The sequence below is a fragment of the Salvelinus sp. IW2-2015 genome, linkage group LG23 (assembly GCF_002910315.2).
Source record: "Salvelinus sp. IW2-2015 linkage group LG23, ASM291031v2, whole genome shotgun sequence".
NCBI lineage: Eukaryota > Metazoa > Chordata > Actinopteri > Salmoniformes > Salmonidae > Salvelinus > Salvelinus sp. IW2-2015.
The window spans coordinates 12,200,531-12,221,965 of NC_036863.1; the positions used below are offsets into that span (position 1 = coordinate 12,200,531).

The 21,435-nt window shown below is 42.2% G+C and overlaps 1 protein-coding gene across 1 annotated transcript in view; it reads left to right on the forward strand.

Annotated features, from left to right (window-relative positions):
• LOC111950471 (unconventional myosin-VIIa-like) overlaps positions 1-21,435 on the forward strand; it is a 62,603-nt gene that overhangs the window by 3,072 nt on the left and 38,096 nt on the right. The window contains exons 2-9 of the mRNA XM_070434294.1: positions 5,770-5,838; positions 15,231-15,344; positions 15,719-15,871; positions 16,908-16,925; positions 17,562-17,746; positions 18,073-18,194; positions 19,039-19,181; positions 21,058-21,171. Coding sequence (XP_070290395.1) covers positions 5,821-5,838; positions 15,231-15,344; positions 15,719-15,871; positions 16,908-16,925; positions 17,562-17,746; positions 18,073-18,194; positions 19,039-19,181; positions 21,058-21,171 — 867 coding nt within the window. The 5' untranslated portion in view covers positions 5,770-5,820. The remainder of the gene's footprint in view (positions 1-5,769; positions 5,839-15,230; positions 15,345-15,718; positions 15,872-16,907; positions 16,926-17,561; positions 17,747-18,072; positions 18,195-19,038; positions 19,182-21,057; positions 21,172-21,435) is intronic.

Genomic DNA, 21,435 nt, shown 5'->3' on the forward strand with positions numbered 1-21,435 from the left:
TACGGGCCCTGATCCTAGATCAGCACTCCTACTCTGTGACGCTTCATGAATATGGGTCCAAAGAGGAAAGGAAGTGCCTTTTGACACCCAGCAGCTGTCTTTCTGCCTGACCCTGTAGTTGGGAAGGGTGAGAGCCTTACATTTGGGCCCGTGCTGGAATGGGTTGCCAGATTGGCCCCCTGTGGTGCTAGATAAGAGGCTCTGATTTAGCATGAGTGTGGTGTGAGGAGCAGTACTACCATCCAGATGGACTATAAAGCTGTTGATACAGAGTCAAAGGGCCACTATACAGTCTCCTCCATATGTATTCCGACAATGAAGCATACACATTTTTGGGGGGCTCTATACTCTAGCATTTTAGATAGAATGTGTCATATTAGGTGACACTTCAGAATGTCACCTTTTATTTTAGGGTATTTTCATACATATCTGTTTTACCATTTAGAAATGAAAGCACTTTATGTATCTCGTTCCCCCATTTGAAGAAGTCATAAGTATTTGGACAAATTCACTTATAGTGTATTAAAGTAGTCAAAGTTAAATATTGGTCCCATATTCCTTGCATGCAATGACTAAATCAAGCTTGTGATTCATGATTTTTGTTAATCATGGCATTATCAGGATTAATTTAGAAGTGTTCAGAAACATCTTATTACTCCAGTCATCATTCACCATTCAGTTACTATCGGGCAAAACATAACCCAAAAACAACCAAAACAAACTGCAAATGCGTCCAACAAGTTTGTAGAGTCACAACATTGAGAAGTCATTACGTGCAAGAAATATGGGACCAAAACTAAACTTTTTAAGTGCTTTCATTGCTAAACAGTAAAACAGATATGTATGAAGAAAAAAATGACATTCTGTACTGTCGCTTCATATGAAACATTTGATCTCAAATCCAAAAGGCTGGAGTATAGAGACTAATTTAAAGTGTTAGCTTCACTGTCCAAATGTATATGGAGGGGAGTGTATCTAATCCTTTATTTGGATCTGATATTTTGAAATCCTCTCAAACAAATCAAACAAATCAACCCCCAGACTTCTTACCCCCTCCTCTCTTCTTCCCCTCCTCCCCTCTTTTCCTCCTTCCCTCATTTACCTGACTACATGACCAGCTGAGCCACATGGGTAAGGCATGATGCTGCACTTAACCCAGCTGTGACGCTAGTCTGGACACTAATATCAAGTGTAAAGATGTCCAATGAAATGGTGCCACATATGAGGATAAATATTTATTGATTTACTATTGGGCAAAACATAACCCAAAAGATGTTAGCTTTACTGTCCAATTACATATAGATGGGAGTGTATGTAATCCTTTTTATGGATCTGCTACGTTTTGCATGTTGTTTTGCAATTAAATATTTGAGTTGCAATGATGTAGCTGTATTCAAAGCACAGCAGATCCGTACAGTATATCATTAAACCCAATGTTAATCTACTTATTGGGCAGCAAATGGGAGGAGTCGCTGGTAAACTGTACCATATGTTCCTTATGTGACAACCCTCTCCTGTCACATGTAGGGAGGATGTTTCTGTTCTCCCGGTTCACCCGGTTGGCTCCGAGATCTGAGGGAAACAGATAGTTAGCAATATGTTGATGGCCTAGCCTTCAGCGTAGGCTACAGAGTTATGCCATATTGCTTTCCCCTATCTAGTCCTTCATGAGCAGTAGACATGAAAAGCGGTAGGACCTAGGGGAAGGAGCTAGGTACAGAAATGGATCCAGGCCATGCCCCCTGTGTCCTGCTGTATGTAGCCTATGGAGACAAAATGGCTACTGTTATTATGGATGTAAACAAAGTCTTTGATCCAAAGGCAGCCCAATGAGATCTGCCGTCAGGGAGGATATGATTCAGCGGCCAATATTAAATTACGGTTTGTATAAGCACAGAGATTAGCCCCAGGAATCTAAATAAGCCCTTAAAGGGACATTTCACAATTTATCAACTTTGTATTCATCATCTCCAGCACCAGCCCAACATACCCTCACTCACCTGAATACATGACCAACTGAGCCACATGGCTAAGGCATGACGCTAAAATGAACCCAGCTGTAAAGATGTCCAATGAAATGGTGTCTCGTATGGGGAGAAGTATTTAGCCTCCACACGGTGCTCTGTGTGAGGATCATTATTTGCACTGATATTACACAAAAGCAAGATGAGACATTCTTATATATACAGTGCATTCGGAAAAGTATTCAGACCTCTTGACTTTTTCCACATTTTGTTACGTTACAGCTTTATTCTAAAATTGATTAAATCCTTTTTTTCTCATTAATCTACACACATAGCCCATAACGACAAAGCAAAAAAAGTTTTCAAATGTATAAAAAATAAAACACAGAAATATCACATTTACATAAGTATTCAGACATTTTACTCAGTATTTTGTTGAAGCACCTTTGGCAGCAATTACAGCCTTGAGTCTTCTTGGGTATGACGCTACGAGCTTGGCACACCTGTATTTGGAGAGTTTCTCCCATTTCTCTCTGCAGATCCTCTCAAGCTCTGTCAGGTTGGATGGTGAGCGTTGCTGCACAGCTATTTTCAGGTCTCTCCAGAGATGTTCGATCGGGCTCTGGCTGGGCCACTCAAGGACATTCAGAGACTTGTCCCAAAGCCACTCCTGCGTTGTCTTGGCTGTGTGCTTAGGGTCATTGTTCTGTTGGAAGGTGAACCTTCTCTCTGTACTTTGCTCCGTTCATCTTTCCCTCGATCCTGACTAGTCTCCCAGTCCCTGCCGCTGAAAAACATCCCCACAGCATGATGCTGCCACCATCATGCTTAACCGTAGGGATGGTGCCAGGTTTCCTCCAGATGTGACGCTTGGCATTCAGGCCAAAGAGTTCAATCTTGGTTTCATCAGGCCAGAGAATCTTGTTTCTCATGGTCTGAGAATCTTTATGTGCCTTTTGGCAAACTCCAAGCGGGCTGTCATGTGCCTTTTACTGAGGAGTGGCTTCCGTCTGGCCACTCGACCATAAAGGCCTGATTGGTGGAGTGCTGCAGAGATGGTTGTCCTTCTGGAAAGTTCTCTCCTCTCCACAGAGGAACTCTAGAGCTCTGTCAGATTGACCATTGGGTTCTTGGTCACCTCCCTGACCAAGGCCCTTCTCCCCCGATTGCTCAGCTCTAGGAAGAGTCTTGGTGGTTCTAAACTTCTTCCATTTAAGAATGATGGAGGACACTGTGTTCTTGGGGACCTTCAAAGCTGCAAAAAAACATTGGTACAATTCCCCAGATTTGTGCCTCGACACAATCCTGTCTCGGAGCTCTACAGATAATTCCTTTGACCTCATGGCTTGGTTTTTGCTCTGACATGCACTGTCAACTGTCTGACCTTATATAGACAGGTATGTGCCTTTCCAAATCATGTCCAATCAATTGAATTTACCACAGGTGGGCTCCAAGTTGTAGAAAAATCTCAAGGATGATTAATGGAAAAAGGATGCACCTGAGCTCAGTTTTGAGTCTCGTAGCGAAGGGTCTGAATACTTATGTAAATAAAGTATTTCTGTTTTTTTATTTTTAATAAATTAGCAAAACCTTTAAAAACCTGTTTTCACTTTGTCATTATAAGGTATTGTGTGTAGATTGCTGATTGGAAAAAAAGTTATTAATTAAAAAATATGGCTAACTTAACAAAATGTGGAAAAAGTCAAGGGGTCTGAATACTTTACGAAGGCACTGTAAGTACCTGTATAGGTCATTTTGTGGCGGCAGGTAGCCTAGTGGTTCGAGTGTTGGGCCAGTAACCGAAGCATGCTAGATCGAATCCCCGAGCTGACAAGGTAAAAATCTGTCGTTATGCCCCTGAACAAGGCAGTTAACCCACTGTTCCTAGGCCGTCATTGTAAACAAGAATTTGTTCTTAACTGACTTGCCTAGTTAAATAAAGGTAAAAAAATCAAAAAATAAATGGTAATTACAATTAAATGAATGGTGCCTTATGGCACAGTTGCTTCAGTTGCTTTTGTGTAACCTACATTTTTAAGGAGTTTCATTATGCGTTGCATAGATAGACCCCCTCGCTCTCCTCATTTTCTATTGTGCAGCTGGCTATGATCATTGTGGGCGAGTTATTCTGTAGTGTTCTCCCTAGCAGCAGCTGACACTGGGAAGGACATGCCCAGAATACCCATGGTCCAAAGTCAAAGCGTCTTAGAGTATGAATGCTCATTTATGATCAGGGCCTGTAAACGTCTCAGAGTAGGAGCGCTGACCTAAGATCAGTTTAGCCTTTTAGATAATGATGAATAATATTATATGGACACATACTAGATCAGCACTCTGAGATGCTTTGTGGATAAGGCCCCAGGTCCATGTAACAATTTTGATTCTGATCTAAAAGGCTAAATTGATCCTAGATGAGAACTCCTACTCTGAGATGCTTTATGAATACTGGCCCACAGCTACTGTACTTTAATCATGTCAATGTGTCTCTAGCCTGGTTCCAGATCTGGTTGCAGATCAGTTTTACATGCCAATGCACATAGGAGTTGGCTATACAGCACAAACGGATCTTAGACCAGGCTAATGTGTCTCTACATTGAATATCAAAGTAAACACTTGCATTCTGCTGCCTCATATTTATTGTGATTGTTTGAAATATATTTTTGGACAATCCACTGCAGATTGGTGTATTCGTTGATTATTTCTTAGTGGGTGTGTTATTCCTACTTTGTCAGAGCCATAATAACTACAACTGGAGAAAGTTAGTACTTCTACTAGGGTCTTGAAAGGTTAGTCAGAGACTTTGTTGTGTGTGTGCGCATGTGTGATAGTCAGTAACGGGGGAGCTAACTGTAGTCATGGAGATTTTAAATAAGACAGCCTGATCAAACTCTCTCAGCCAGAGCTTAATTTCATTAGACAGTTTACTTGTGGATTACAATGGTGGTGTGTGTTTGTTGGTTTATTGTGTGTGACGTATGTATGTGTGAGATCAGGGAACTGTCTTCATTCCAATTCTCTCCCCTTCTCCATGACGTGCACTTGGTCACACATGGATTTAAAGTTCAAAGGTGGAAGATATATATCCCTCTAGCCCATGGAGGCAACAATACAATGCTTTTAAATCCATGATTAGGAGTGAACGAGTGCACATTTAAGAGAAGGTAAGTGAATCGGACAAGAGCACAGCTCAAAAAGCCCCTGTGCAATGGATGATCAGTCCAGAAGACATCTGCAAAAGTCACAGTCTGAAATGGCACCCTATTCTCTATATAATGCACTACCTTATGGGCTCGGGCCAAAGGTAATGCACTATATGGGGAATAGGGTGCCATGCCATTTCGGATATAGCCACACTACACATTAGATCCAATGACAACTGCTTTGGGGGACATTCTGATTTACAGTAATGCCTTTAATCTTGCAAAGTAATGGAGACTCTGACAACAAGCTTATGTGTGTATCCTCACTCTCCGGGGGTAGAAAGGTTTATCATTTTATACACATTAATTCCACTTGATTAAAGTGGGATTCCTCTAGGCTCAGACAGTGAGGTCTGGTCCACCAGTCACCAATGGACTCAGCTTCAAGCCATCTGTCCAGCGAGAACCACGGTATAGAGAGAACCCCTGTGGTGAATCTTTACCATTAGTAAGACTGTGCCAGATGTTGGTCTAGTGGTCAACACAGCCGCTGCATATGCCCCCCAGCAGTGGTAGTTTGAATCCCTGTTGGGCCAGTTTCTGAGTGTGTAAATATGTATGTTTGATATGTTCTGTATGTCTAATAGGACTTGTCTCTATTCCAGGAGCCTCACATGGTGACTTCTAATGTCCTGGAATAAACCGGAAGCTGAACCATGGTCATTCTGCAACAGGTAGAATACCTTATTTCTCACTTGTTCTCTCTCTCAAACATACACTCACACACACACACAAACACACACCCACCCTGTGGACGACCTTTGCAAGTGAGACACAATTTAAATGCTAATAAGATAGGGGCTATGGTGTGTTATCAGCTGGCCCACCAGAGGACACAGTGACACGTAGCATGAGATAACATGCACCCTCATTCTCCGATCATCACCCCCCGTCACACTATCAATATATTTTCATCTGGGCCCATGGTTCTGGAGAAGGTTAGTCAGACAGGCTTTGTGGGGCTTTGAAGGTCACTTTATCTGGGTTTTTAAAGGGATAGTTCATCGATTACATTTTTGGGGTTTGGAGTGGGTAGTTTAACAAAAATAAAGTGTGAATTGCAGTCACTTCTTGTCCATAGACTGATTTCAAGGTAAGGAAACAAATGTATAAATATGTCAAATCTGTAAACTATCCCTTTAAGGAGTACCTCAATGTCAAGAGACTAGTCATGAATCATGCATTTCATTCCATCAGCAAGGCATCTGTGTTGTCAGACTAGTAAAGCCTCTGTAATGCCTGAGTCTAGACAGGGAGGGATAGTGACATGGACGTTTCACCTCAACCTGGATTAGAAATGGATACTTTTTTCTTGCTGATGTTTTTGAGTGCTAACTGCATCCTTTTCTAGCAAAGCTGGTACCTGGGTTTTGGGTTGTCAAAATCATTCTTATTGCACTTCAATGCACATTTGGTTTAATTTACTCAATGAAACAATGTTTACAATGTTCGAAAAGAAAGTCGACTCCATATAAACATGTTTTTGTGTAGAGCAAAACTCATATTTTTTACTTATTCTGGAAAATGAATGGTGCTTTTTTTGATTGGTTCAGTCCTAAATATGTTGTTGTTGTCCAGTTTATTGCGTATATATGTGGTTAGGTGGTTTGTGAGAGATGGAATAACAGCACGGTCAAAGTGTGTCCAGCGTGTTACAACAAAACAAAAACAACATGGCAGCTTAACACTGGGAAGTGACGAAGCCCATTCTCTGGCTGGGCTGACTTCCTGAATCTCACCTTGATTGACAGCAAGGATTTCCAATAGGCTCCTCCCCTTAGCCCTCTTATAAGGTTCTGTTTATCTGTTTACTTTGACTCCCCAACATTGGAGTAATTACTGATTTTGGCAAGGCAGGTTTATAAAGTGGCGTAGGCCTTGCTTTCACCGGTCATCATTTAGAGTAGTGATAACAAGGACAGAAGAAGGGAATGATGCATTTTCTAAATATTCAAACCTTCTTGAAACAGCACCACCTCCTCCTAGCAACAAGTGACAAGTTACATCACTTCCTATAAAGTCCGCAGTTGGACGAGGCTAAGCCTACATCAACCTAATTCCCCTTATTGGATGGACTGGCAGTCTTCAAAGTAGCCAACTTATTTCATGCATATCAATATGTGACTTTTTTATATCGATTGAACCTCAAATTTTTTATTGTTTTGGGAAGTGCACAGAAAATAGTTTTAATGTAATAAAAATACAATTGTGTCAGAAGGAATTATGAAGTATATTAATTGTGAATTTTGCTCCACTAGTAGAATTAACATGACCTTAGACCAGACTGTAGGCAGAGTGAGATTTTATTGTATTACTATTGTGTTTGAGAAAGAAGACGAGTAGGCGGCCAGTACGTTGCAATACACTTTAGTGAACTATTAACAGAATATATTTTACAAAGAATACATATAGGAGCAGTCAGCATAGCACATCAGGACGCACAACTGCAACGAGTTTCGACTATTAGAGTTATCCTCAGGCAGCTGCAATTTAGGGGCCTACCTTCCTACTGCCCTCATTACTATTGTTGCAATGTAATTTAAACACATTCCTGCCAAGTCTGTACTTCAGCAAACACAAATAAAGCTGGTTTGAAATGCATTTTCAATTTGCAAGTATATTGATGGCAGGTCCAGGGTGTAACGTGAGTCTTAAAAAATAAGCACATCCCGTCCTGGACCTAATGGACAATATATTGAAATCATGTGCTTAACATATTGGAATGGCAAATGTAATGTATTCAACTAGTAAGAAAATGGTAACACTTCATTTTAAGGGGTCCTTATTACAGTGTAATTACACTAACAAGCATTGTCGTTAATTGTAATAACTCATAGTTAGACTGTAATAACGTGTAACCGGTGGTAAATGCAGTCTGTAATTACAGAGGTGTAACAACAAATGTTTGTTACCATGCTTCTTAAAAACGTGCAAGCTTCCACTAAATTCACCAGTTTAGTGTTTTGGTTCTTCTCAGCACATCCAATTCAATACAAACTATCACAAGGTTGTAATCTCTTGTGGACAGATGCACTGGGTGTCCCGAGATTACATAGGCTCTAATGAGTAGATAGTCATTTTAAATAAGAATTTGTTCTTAATTAACAACTTCTTAGGGCTAGGCCCCTTTTTTCTCCATTTCTGCCTGAATGACGTGCCCAAAGTAAACTGTGTGTTGCTCAGGCCCTGAAGCCAGGATATGCATATAATTGGTACAATTGGAAAGAAACACTTTGAAGTTTGTATAAATGTTTAAATAGTGCAGGAGAATATAACACAATAGATATTGTAAGAGAAAATCCAAAGAAAAACCAACCAGAATTTGTTTTTGAGAGACCATCCTCTTAGAAAATCAAGTAAAATGTCATAATGAAAATTAGCTCCCTGCGTGCAAATCCTTTGGCTTCCACAGGGTGTCAACAGTCTATGTTCAAGGTTTCAGGTTTGTAACTTCAAAAACGAATAAGAATTATCAGTTTTAGTACAGGGACAGTCTTGGAAATTCGTGTTTGCGCGCCATGAAGACAGGACGCACCTGCTAAAATCAGTTTCCTACTTCTTTCTGTAAGAAATATTATAGTTTGATTACATTTTAGGGTATCTGAGGAGTAAATAGAAACATATTTTGACTTGTTGAAACAAAGTTAAGGGGTAGATTTTCGGATTCCTTTTTCTGCATGTTGTATGAGTGGATTACTCAAATCAATGGCACCAACTAAACAGACTTTTTGGGATATAAAGAAGTATTTTATCTAACAAAACGACACTACGTGTTATAGCTGGGACCCTTTGGATGACAAATTAGAGGAAGATTTTCAAAAAATAAGTGAATATTTAATTGTTATTTGTGAATGTATGAAACCTGTGCCGGTGGAAAAATATTTTGATGTGGGGTGCTGTCCTCAAACAATCGCATGGCATGTTTTCGCTGTAATAGCTACTGTAAATCAGTTAGATTAACAATAATGTAAGCTTTCAGAGGATATAAGACACTTATATGTACCGAAATGTTTAATATCCATCATTTTTATGATTATTTATTTGAATTGCGCGCCCTCCAGTTTCACCGGAAGTTGTCCCGCTAGCGGGACGCCTAGCCCAAACGGGAACTGACTTGCCTAGTTAAATAAAAAATATGTAATAATAATCATTACCTACCTATGAATGCGCACTTCAAAATGTTCACTTAAAGTTGTTGCTAGCACTTGCCCTCAAAAAGTGTACCATCTGGGTTGAGTTTACTAAAACAGATCAAATGTAATTCAACCTCACTGATTAGGGTCTTCCATACAAGTGTCATCTTCAAGTGGGTGTCATCCTCAAGTGGGAGGATAAACAAAGTACACCACAGAGTACATGTACAATTTGCATAAATTGTAAAAACTTAATTACTAGGTGTTACACAGGATTAAATTTGTTAAAATCAAGTGTATCTTGAGAGGTACTTACTTGTCATTAATGTGTACTTAGATAGTACATTACCCATCCTGACAACCTGACCCTAATTGCAAAGCTTCTGAAAGACAAAAACACACTAGTACACTACAGAGTACATGTAATATCTGCATAAGTACAATGTAATTACTAGGTGTTACACAGGATTAAGCTAGTTAAAATTAAGTGTACCTTGAGGCGTACTTAATTGTAATTGTAATTGTGTACCTATAAAGTATGTTACCCATCTTGACAATCTGATCATCAGCTAACAAATGTGCCATCTAAGTGAGAAAATACACCACAGAGTACATATCTGTAATATCTGCATTAGTACAAGGTCGGCGCGCGCCAGTTGTAACACAGGATTTTGCTATTTAAAGTTGTGTAACTTTAAAGTTACCTATGAGTAATTTCAATATAATTACATACTGCTCATTATCAAGGGGAAATACCTACAAACAAAAGATGAGATTTTCTTTTAGTCAACTTTATTGCAACATGTAAAAAGATCTTACATTTCTTACACAATTACAACCATTTTTATTGTTACATTAATAATCTGATTACTTAGATTAAACAAATATATAGGCCTATTTAATAACATAAAAATAACTATTCTAGTGCTGGTGAGTACTAGTCTAGATAGCCAATTTAGAAAAACGTGATTATCTTTTTCTTCTCTTTTAACATTACAAGTAACAATGGAAATCAACTCTGTAAGCATTTTCCCCATCCTGGAGCAGACACGGTAAGGACAAAGATTCAGCAGGAGGCAGGCAGGTAGAGGTGCAAATGAGTGTTGGATTTATTTACACAGCGCTGGTGTTTCAAAGATGAAGCTGATATTTACAAATATAAATACAAAGTTCTGACTTCAAAATGTTAGCTTTCAAAAGAAAAAGCCTCTCATCAGGAAAAACCTGTCTTAACCAATAAAGCGCAGCTGGGGTCTACCAGGCTCAGATCAGTGGTGGTCGGTGCCATTTAAGATTAGAGAGGATTTTTTTTATGAACATGACCTTATTTATTATTATAATTTTTTATTATATTTTTTATTTATTTATTGAATATTCGAAACATACAATATACTTGCATTGAAGCAGCTCAAGAACTACATCATACCAGTCATCCAACAGATTCCCATTCAGAGCAACACACAGAAGCATCCAGGGTTAATGCCCTGCTCAAGGGCATGTTGACGAATCTACCACCAGGCCACAAAACATGAACCCAAACCCTCCAAGATCCCCCCACAGTTCCCCAATAGCTGTCCCTCAACCATTCGAGACCCCTCCCACAGTTACATGTATGTGTGTGTTCTTGTATGTGTTTATTTGAATGAGAGTGTGTGTATATGCATGTGTACAAACACCTGCACGGCATCAGCCTCAGGCAAACCGGCATTAGTTGTAAAAACATTGCCACTTAGTGTCATTCAAATGTACTTTTTATTATGTTTTATTTTGACTTTTTTCAATTTTTTATTTTTACTTTTGTCTTTGACCATCATTCTATTTCCCACACAGCAACTCCACTCCCACTTGTCTCCAATTCCACATACCAACGCTCAGCTTCCCTCAGCCCATTTCTATGTTGGCCTGGTATGGTTCCCAATCACAGGCAGCTGTTTATCGTTGTCTCTGATTGGGGATCATATTTAGGCAGCCACGACGATCGTGACACAAACAATGTTTCCACTTGGAAAATTAGAATAGTATGAATGTATATTATAATTTTCTGTAACCAAACATTCTAAATTAATGGGGGAATATGTTGTAATTACAGTAACTCCACTGATAAACATTGACAAACAATTGACACAATGAAGCAAATAGTGTGCACGAATTGGCGGGAGTCAGTGGCAGTAGTGGAGAGAGATGTACAGCGCGTCTTCGCCACACATCCCTCCCCTATTTTTGTGGTCTCTGCATTTGAAATTAAGCTCAAGACACGTTCGTTCCACATAAACAGCAACCTCATAAACATTGTCAGGACGTAGCAGTCCTGACAGTCCCTTCAACTGAAATCATTACGGTTCAGTATTTCAACCCACCCCCCTTAAACGCACACATTACCCAAACTAATGCCAGAATGGCACATTCCAAATGAGCACTGGGTACATGATACATACTGTATTGACCAACATGTTATGTCCATTTGTTAAATGTAGATTGGCAGAGCAAATAAAGGAAAATCCAGTGGAGGCTCCTAAGAGGAGGAAGGGGAGGACCAGCCTCCTCAGTGTATTTCAGATAAATGTCAATTGTTAAACATTAAAAAAGTTATAATTTTTAGATAAAACTATACTAAATATATTCACGTCACCAAATAATTTATTAAAACACACTGTTTTGCAATGACGGTCTACAGTAGCCACAGCAGCACTCTTTGGGGTAGCACCATGGTGTAGCCAGAGGACCGCTAGTTTCCGTCCTCCTCTGGGTACATTGAGTTCAATACAAAACCTAGGAAGCTCATGGTTCTCACCCCAATCCATAGACTTACACAGTAATTATGATGACTTCCGGAGGGCGTCCCCCAACCTATCAGAGCTCTTGCAGCATGAACTGACATGTTGTCCACCCAATCAAAGGATCAGAGAATGAATAAAGTACTGAAAGCATAAGTTACAGCTAACTAGCAGTGCAGTGCATAAAATGTGGTGAGTAATTGACTCAAAGAGAGAGAAAGACAATGGTTGAACAGTTTTGATCAAATGAATTTCTTAAATTAAAGACAATGAAGAGAGAGCTAGCTATATTTCGTTGTATTTTTTTTTTAAACTTTCACTTTCACTTACTTAGCTAGCTAATGCAGCTCAAACAACCAGCTCAACCAGAGAGGTATGCTATGTTAGCCAGCTGGCTAAGGCTATCCAACACTAGAACTCTTCCAAGTCAAAGTAAGCTTTCGGTTTTATTAATTTATTGCCGGTGTAAACTGCTTGCTGTACACTGTACTGCATGATTGTAGTGGGTTTACTAACGCGCTATGTTGACTATGACGTTAGCTAATATGGAGACAGTGATGTAGGCTGTGTGTAGCGGTTATGGTATGAAGGTTTGGCTTGGAAAGGTTTTTTCACCTGGTCACAGCCAGCTGTTGTGTTGTGCACTTAAGTCCACAAGCGAAGGGAGAAGGTGAGAGGAGAAGAGTGTGTAGATGCAAGAATGAATTATACAACAAGTAAAGTGATCATGCTGTTTGTATGTGGCTGCTATGAAAGAGAACTGTGTGTGCGGGTGATCAGAGGTGTATTCATTCTTTCGATTATGTTGAAAAAACCTTTCTTAAACGGAAGCAAATGAAACATGGATAAACATACCTGAATTTCTCCAATAGAAACTCTCGTTTGCAATGGTTTGGACTAATGATTACACTCTAGATCAGCTAGATGCAGGCAAGAGTGTGCAAGGTGGTGTTGAATGTATCACTGTCTGTCACCTTGATTACTAAAACTTTCCTCTCGACCTGTGCACCTACGTTGTAAACGTTAATTCGTAGGTTGTAGCAACCTCATGATGGGTATAGGGAAAATTTGAGTGTCATGTAGTAGCCTAAACCTATCGAGCTGGGTGAATGAAATATGAATGACAGTCATCCAATATGCTGTAATAGAAATAAGGCCATGCTCATAAAATGGGCCTTTGTTGAAGCAGGTAAGAGAGCATTCTCTCCCGGACAATGCACAGTGGACACCAGGGTGGTTTCCAGACCCTCCAGCAGTGACACAACTTCCGTGCTACACCCAGAAGCATTTTGTGGTGCAGTCATTTTCTCTCCAAGCCTGCGGAAAGTGTCAGAACACATGTTCTCCTCTCCAGGCTCCGGAGAGAGCTCTGTCATAGTCAATTTAGTGCCAGTCAATGTCAGGATGAAAACCTCTCACACCCCATCATAGGGAAGACACTCCTGCAGAGTGCCCCCATAGGAACAGCAGAGGAGCAAGAAGGAGACAGTTCGGCCTCCAACACGGTGTCCTCACCAGGGCCCGACTGGTAAACTTGACACCACACTTATAAATCCAAATCAAATATTACAAGCGGAGGTTTATCATGTTATTCACTTAGCCTTCCACAAAGATGAGAAATGCTTTTTCCTGATTTTTATGGAAACCCAAAGGAGTCATACCTAACCGTCCCAGTGGCCTTCCATAGCTTCCCTAAACACACCGCGGCGCACTCTGTCCATTGTGCTGACACAGCGCAGTAGAGACACTGATTTTTTTTGCACCAACCTGTCACTCAGTCGTTTGAACTTTTTTTATTTTTATATAGGGACATAAAACTAAAACTAAGGTGGCACAAGTTTCAACTGAGGGGGCTTAGACCCCTTTAGCCCCCTCGTGGAGCCGGGTACATCCTGAAGTCTGAGACCTTGTGGGAATCTGTGTTAGAGAAGAAGTATGTAGCTATAACAATTTACATTACCCTATACTAGTTATCATCATGATTTCTATAGTTTAGGCCTGCTACCTAGCTAGTTGTTGTCTTGTCCAGCTAACAATAACAGTGCTTGCTAACACTAAGTTAGCTAGTGTTTATCTACATTGAAAAGGAACTAACATTCTTCATAGTCTGTTGACACAAGTGGCTAGCTAGCTATATAATGTTAACATGCTGGATGTTTCTCATGTAATACCCTTGAGGTATGGATACCTTGAGAACAAGGTTCAGGGAAGATAAGACCATCGAGCCCAGCTAACATTAGCTAGCATGGAAAACTTACTTTCTAACTCCTGTGTTGATGTTTTTTTCCTTTCATGGCAGTCTCTCATGTCTGCACACTGACCTTCTCGACACGTTCTTTGCGCACTGTCACATGACGTTAGTCTCAACAAACCCCTCTGAGCGTATTGTGCAGACGGGTAGATGTTGACATGATGCCTTCATTTCTGTGATAAATAAATAATTTCACTGATCCAACAGTGAAACACTTGCAAGGTTACATGATGGAATAAGAGTTTGTCCTATGAACATTATGAGTGCATTTATAAACCATTATTTTACCAAGATTAATAGGCTTACAATTTGTCAAGCATGAATGACTCTCACAATTTTAACCATAACTGTTTATTAATGTGTCTAATAATGTTTAATTTATGGTTAAGTAAATGCATGGTTAATTTATTTAACAATTTAATGTATTTTTTGATGTCAACCATTTGCGAACTCGTTCATGCCATCGGGCCTGAGCATCAGACTACAGAGCCCTTTATTGCAGAATTGTGTCAATGAGGTGGTCGGTTTTATTAAATTAACTAACACATTTCACATGGTTTGTGCAGGCTGAAATATGGTGAGTTGGGATATGGTTGGGAAGCTATCGGAAACTTTCACATTTTTAACAAGCATTTGTTGTTACACCTCTGTAATTAGACTGTAGTTACCTCCAGTTACATGTTGTTATTACAGTGTAACTATGTATTATTACAATTAATTACAATACTTGATACAGGGTCATTCCATATGGAATTACACTGTAATAAGGCCCCTTAAAATTAAACATTATCAAGAAAATCTTTGTATGGGATTACAGCTCTTGAAAAAAAACTAGCACATTAACTTGCTGAAGGAGTTTCCTGAGAATTCCTTCCTGATTACTGATTGTGTTTGTGGTTGCTTTCTAGGGGGACTATGTCTGGTTGGACCTTAAGACGGGCCGGGAGTTCGATGTCCCGGTGGGAGCCGTGCTCAAGCTCTGTGACTCGGGACAGATCCAGGTGCTGGATGACGAGGGGAGGGTAAGTCCACACGAGATGAGACGTTGACGGGACGTTGACACTACTTTGACAAGACGACGAGACATTAACAAGATTTTGACGAACAAGACTTTGGCCCTGTTCAAATGCATCCCTCCTTCCTCCCGTCCTTGAAGTAATCATGACATGACATTACTGGTAAAAGCAATGCCATGGAAAGCTTGCCTACACCTATCCATTCATGTTTTATCAGTGATTACTTAATGGAAGGAAGAAAGCAAGGAAGGGGAAGGAAAGGAGGATGCATTCAAACAGGGCCTTAAGCTTAGTCTAACAAGCCCACATGGACGCACAGTAGCCTATGACACCATAGTTCCTCAATGGCTGTGACTGTACTGTAACTGTTCTCCCATCAGGAGCACTGGATCTCGCCCCAGAATGCCACCAACATTAAGCCCATGCACCCCACCTCCATCCACGGTGTGGAGGATATGATCCGCCTGGGAGACCTCAACGAGGCTGGCATCCTGCGGAACTTGCTCATCCGCTACAATGAGCGTGTCATCTATGTGAGTTCCCCTGCAATACTGGTCTTCTCGCTTTGGTACCACTAGAAGACCATCATTTTCAGTGGTGTAAAGTACTTATGTAAAAATACTTTAAAGTACTACTTAAGTTTTTTTTTTTTGTATCTGTACTTTACTTTACTATTGATATTTGAAAATGGTCAAATTCACAAATTTATCAAGAGAACATCCCTGGTCATCCCTATTGCCTCTGATCTGGTGGACTCACTAAACACAAATGCTTAATTTGTAAATTGAGTATGCCCCTGACTGTCTGTGAAAAAGAATATATATATATAAAGTCATGACGTCTGGTTTGCCTAATATAAGAAATATGAAATTATTTATGCTTTTACTTTTACTTTTGATATTTAAGTATATTTTTGCAATTACTGTACATTTACTTTTGATACTTAAGTATATTTAAAACCAAATACTTTTAGACTTTTACTCAGTCATATTTTACTGGGTGACTTAATTTTACTTGAGTAATTTTCTATCTTTACAATTGAATGACAAATGGATACTTTTTCCACCATTGATAATTTTACAGCGTATGAGTCCTTCAAATAACAAGGAAGTATGGTTTAGAACATATTCTATGAAACATAGTGACCTTGTTTAGTGACATGTAGCTCATGTTGTTGATGGACTGTTATAGGGTTTTCCTTGTCTGTGTGGTTATTTTACTTACTTTCTTGGTTATACTGACATGTTAGTTCCCCTGGCCTCCACAACCCCCCAACACCACTGGTTCCTTATCTTCCCTGCCTGGCTGTGGCTCAATAGTTTGAACCAGCTTCTTCTCCTCATATCCTTTCCTCAGTATCACTGCTCTGGCAGGACACATGATGGAAACGTGTTCAGTCCGTTGTGATATATGTGGTACTGGTGGTTAAGGAAGCTGTTATAGAGTATTGAGACCTAGCCCCTGTATGTCCCCCCCAGTCGGTCCCTCATCAACTTGTGCCTGTTTTGTGCTTTTTCCTTATACCTCTTTCCTCTCCCTCTTCATCCCCCTCCCTATCTCTCTGTATAGACAAATTGTGGGGGAAGGGTGAGTACAAACTACAGAGACAAGCATGCTCTTTCCTATTTCTTTTTTTAAAGCTAAAAAGGAACACGCTAACAAGCTAGCCCATGACATTAATGCTAGCACTTCCACTACTTTCATTTTCTTCGCTGTCACTGAATGAATGGCTATATATAATCTCTGCTAGGCTGAAGGCCGAGCTCTGCTTCGTGCTTATCCTTTGATCCAGCTTGTTACGTGTGCTTTGACCATCGAAGCGTAAATGTTCAACACACGTGAACCTTTAGAACACACCACAGCTTTGGCCTGCAGGCTTGGAAGTACAACAAATCATGGGTTATTATGACTGATTATTATGTCTAGATTATGCACATTAAGGGGATTTTCAATCTCAACTTCCAATGATTTTGTAGTTCTAAATTTAAATGATCAATCTTCATCAGGCTCACAATACATTATCTCAGTGATCACGAGCCTAGTGACTAGCCTAATCACAATCCCAGTGAAAGAAAGTGACAAATTGTGCTATCGCTAGCAACAAATCATGCTATCACTAGCGACAAATCAAGTTATCGCTAAATCCTCAGGGAGAACATGGTTGCCCTCATCTTGGCATGAACCTTGACCATTTCACCTTCTGACTTTGACCTCTGCCTGCAGACTTACACAGGGTCGATTCTGGTGGCGGTAAACCCTTACCAGCTGCTGCCCATCTACACTCCAGACCAGATCCGCCTGTACACCAATAAGAAGATTGGGGAGATGCCACCTCACATCTTTGCCATAGCAGACAACTGCTACTTCAACATGCAGAGGAACAACAAGGACCAGTGCTGCATCATCAGGTTAGTGTATTTGTGTGTGTGTGTGTGTGTGTGTGTGTGTGTGCGTGCATGCGTGCGAGAGTGAGTGAGTGTTTGAGTGAGTGAGTGACTGAGTGAGTGACTGAGTGAGTGAGTGAGTGAGTGAGTGAGTGAGTGAGTGAGTGAGTGAGTGAGTGAGTGAGTGAGTGAGTGAGCGAGCGCATTTGTGTTTCTCTATTTAAGTGTGCATGTGTTTGAGTTTCTGTATTTACATGTGTGTGGTGGGTGTGCGTGCATGCGTGTCTGTCTGTCTGCCTGTCTGCCTGCTTCTATACAAAAAGTATTGCATCTCCTCCTGTGTTCCTCAGTGGTGAGTCTGGGGCCGGTAAGACAGAGAACACCAAGTTGATCCTGCAGTTCCTGGCAGCCATCAGTGGACAACACTCCTGGATTGAGCAACAGGTCCTGGAGGCCAACCCCATACTGGAAGGTCAGACTCAACATTGAGATGAGACACTAGAATGGGCTATTAATGGCAGCCATCTTGGTCAAATTCCAAACCAGTTTAATTGAAAACATTTCCTGACTAAGATGGCTGTCTTGTAGTTATGTTTCCATGGAATCCAATGTCCATACCAGTATTCTATTGAATTTTGTGAGACTAACTACAGTATATCCACTCAGCAGCACTGATGAAATGTAATAGCTAGGGTGCTTGCTGTCTGTCGCTGCCTTAGCCAACTTGCCCTCATGTTACTTGGCAAGGCAAATGTGGTGTTGTGTAGAATACAGAGATACTGTACACTCGCTCCAAGCTACCTCAGGGGCAGGTTTGGGGTTTGTTTATGATTTGTAGGCTAGAATCTCAGAAGCTGTGTAGGAAAAGCTGAACTTGGGATGCATTCTTCAAAGAGTCCTTAAAAGACAGCTTCATGACTTGCATGCTTTCCCTGGAACAAGTACAGGGATGAAGGAAACACCTTCCAGGCCATGAGTAGTGATCTGACAATTTGGTGTACAGCTTAAGTCAGGCAGGGCATTCATTTACCTGTCTATGCCAAGCTGGCATTAACACCTGGTGTGACCCGGAAATAACAAAACTATTGGGCCTCCTATCCATGTCTAAAGCCTCATTTGCACGTTCTGAAGTTTCCGTCTGTATATTCTACATGTGGACTGTATTAGCTATGTCTCTGTTAGCTAATGTGACTATCTGGTATACTGCATGCCACAATACGCTTCAGGTCTCAGGCAAGGTGGTTCATCATGTAAGCATTGTTCACTGAACTGCATCTGTTACACTAAGTCTGGACTTTAATCTTTCATCCATGCAGCGTTCGGGAATGCTAAGACCATCCGGAATGACAACTCCAGTCGCTTTGGGAAATACATCGACATCCACTTTAACAAGAGAGGTGCAATCGAGGGGGCAAAGATAGAACAGTATCTTCTGGAGAAGTCCAGAGTCTGCAGACAGGTAAGGGTCCATGGAGAGGGGCTATAGGGTCTGCAGACAGGTAAGGGTCCAGGGAGAGGGGCTATAGGGTCTGCAGACAGGTATGGGTCCAGGGAGAGGGGCTATAGGGTCTGCAGACAGGTAAGGGTCCAGGGAGAGGGGCTATAGGGTCTGCAGACAGGTAAGGTGGTCCATGGAGAGGGGCCATAGGGTCTGCAGACAGGTAAGGGTCCAGGGAGAGGGGCTATAGGGTCTGGCAGACAGGTAAGGGTCCAGGGAGAGGGGGCTATAGGGTCTGCAGACAGGTAAGGGTCCAGGGAGAGGGGCTATAGGGTCTGCAGACAGGTAAGGGTCCAGGGAGAGGGGCTATAGGGTCTGCAGACAAGTAAGGGTCAGGGAGAGGGGCTATAGGGTCCTGCAGACAGGTAATGGTCCATGGAGAGGGGCTATAGGGTCTGCAGACAGGTAAGGGTCCAGGAGAGGGGCTATAGGGTCTGCAGACAGGTAAGGGTCCAGGGAGAGGGGCTATAGGGTCTGCAGACAGGTAAGGGGTCCAGGGAGAGGGGCTATAGGGTCTGCAGACAGGTAAAGGGTCCAGGGAGAGGGGCTATAGGGTCTGCGACAGGTAAGGGTCCAGGAGAGGGGCTATAGGGTCTGCAGACAGGTAAGGGTCCAGGGAGAGGGGCTATAGGGTCTGCAGACAGGTAAAGGGTCCATAGGGTCCAATGGAGAGGGGCTATAGGGTCTGTGCAGACAGGTATCGGGTGCCAGGGAGAGGGGCTATAGGGTCTGCAGAACAGATATGGGTCCAGGGAGAGGGGCTATAGGGTCCAGGGGGAGGGGCTATATGGTCTGCAGACAGGTACGGGTCCAGGGGAGGGGCTATAGGGTCCAGGGGGAGGGGCTATATGGTCTGAAGACAGGTACGGGTCCAGGGGGAGGGGCTATAGGGTCCAGGGGGAGGGGCCTATAGGGTCCAGGGGGAGGGGCTATAGGGTCCAAGGTGGAGGGGCTATAGGGTCTGCAGACAGTACGGGTCCAGGGGGAGGGGCTATAGGGTCTGCAGACAGGTAAGGGTCCAGGGAAGAGGGGCTATAGGGTCTGCAGACAGGTAATAGTGTCCATGGAGAGGGGCTATAGGGTCTGCGAGACAGGTAAGGGTCCAGGGAGAGGGGCTATAGGGTCTGCAGACAGGTAATGGTCCATGGAGAGGGGCTATAGGGTCTGCAGACAGGTAAGGGTCCAGGGAGAGGGCTATAGGTTGCAGACAGGTAAGGGTCCAGGGGAGAGGGGCTATAGGGTCTGCAGACAGGTAAGGGTCCAGGGAGAGGGGCTATCGGGTCTGCAGACAGGTAATGGTCCATGGGAGAGGGGCCATAGGGTCTGCAGACAGGTAAGGGTCCAGGGAGAGGGGCTATAGGGTCTGCAGACAGGTAAGGGTCCAGGGAGAGGGGCTATAGGGTCTGCAGACAGGTAAGGGTCAGGGAGAGGGGCTATAGGGTCTGCAGACAGGTAAGGGTCCAGGGAGAGGGGCATATAGGGTCTGCAGACAGTAAGGGTCCAGGGAGAGGGGCTATAGGGTCTGGAGACAGGTAATGGTCCATGGAGAGGGGCTATAGGGTCTGCAGACAGGTAAGGGTCCAGGGAGAGGGGCTATAGGGTCTGCAGACAGGTAAGGGTCAGGGAGAGGGGCTATAGGGTCTGCAGACAGGTAAGGGTCCAGGGAGAGGGGCTATAGGGTCTGCAGACAGGTAAGGGTCCAGGGAGAGGGGCTATAGAGTGGAATAGAACAGTACATACTGGAGAAGTCTTGAGTTTGCAGACAGTTTCCCGTTTTGACAGTTTCTTTTGTTTTTTACCCTATGAACTCGACCCTGCTGTGTTATTCTCCCTCCAGGCTGCGGATGAGAGGAACTATCAAATCTTCTACTGTATGTTGCGGGGCATGGCCCCAGAGCTGAAGACCAAGCTGGGCCTGGGCCTCGCCACTGACTACTCCTACCTCACCATGGTGAGTAGTGGGTGTGAGCGGGTGTGTGTCCATGCGTCTAGCTCCTACTGTATATGTGTATACCGGTGTGTGTGTGTGCTTGCGTGTGTGTGCATGTGTTTTATTTATATAACTCACAGTATATATCAAATCCAATGTTATTTGTCACGTACACAGTTTACAGCAGGTATAAAAGGTGCAGCAAAATGCTCATGAGCTAACTTCCTCAATATTGCAGTACAATAACCATAATCAATAGTAAAGAGTTTAATCAAAAAATAATGA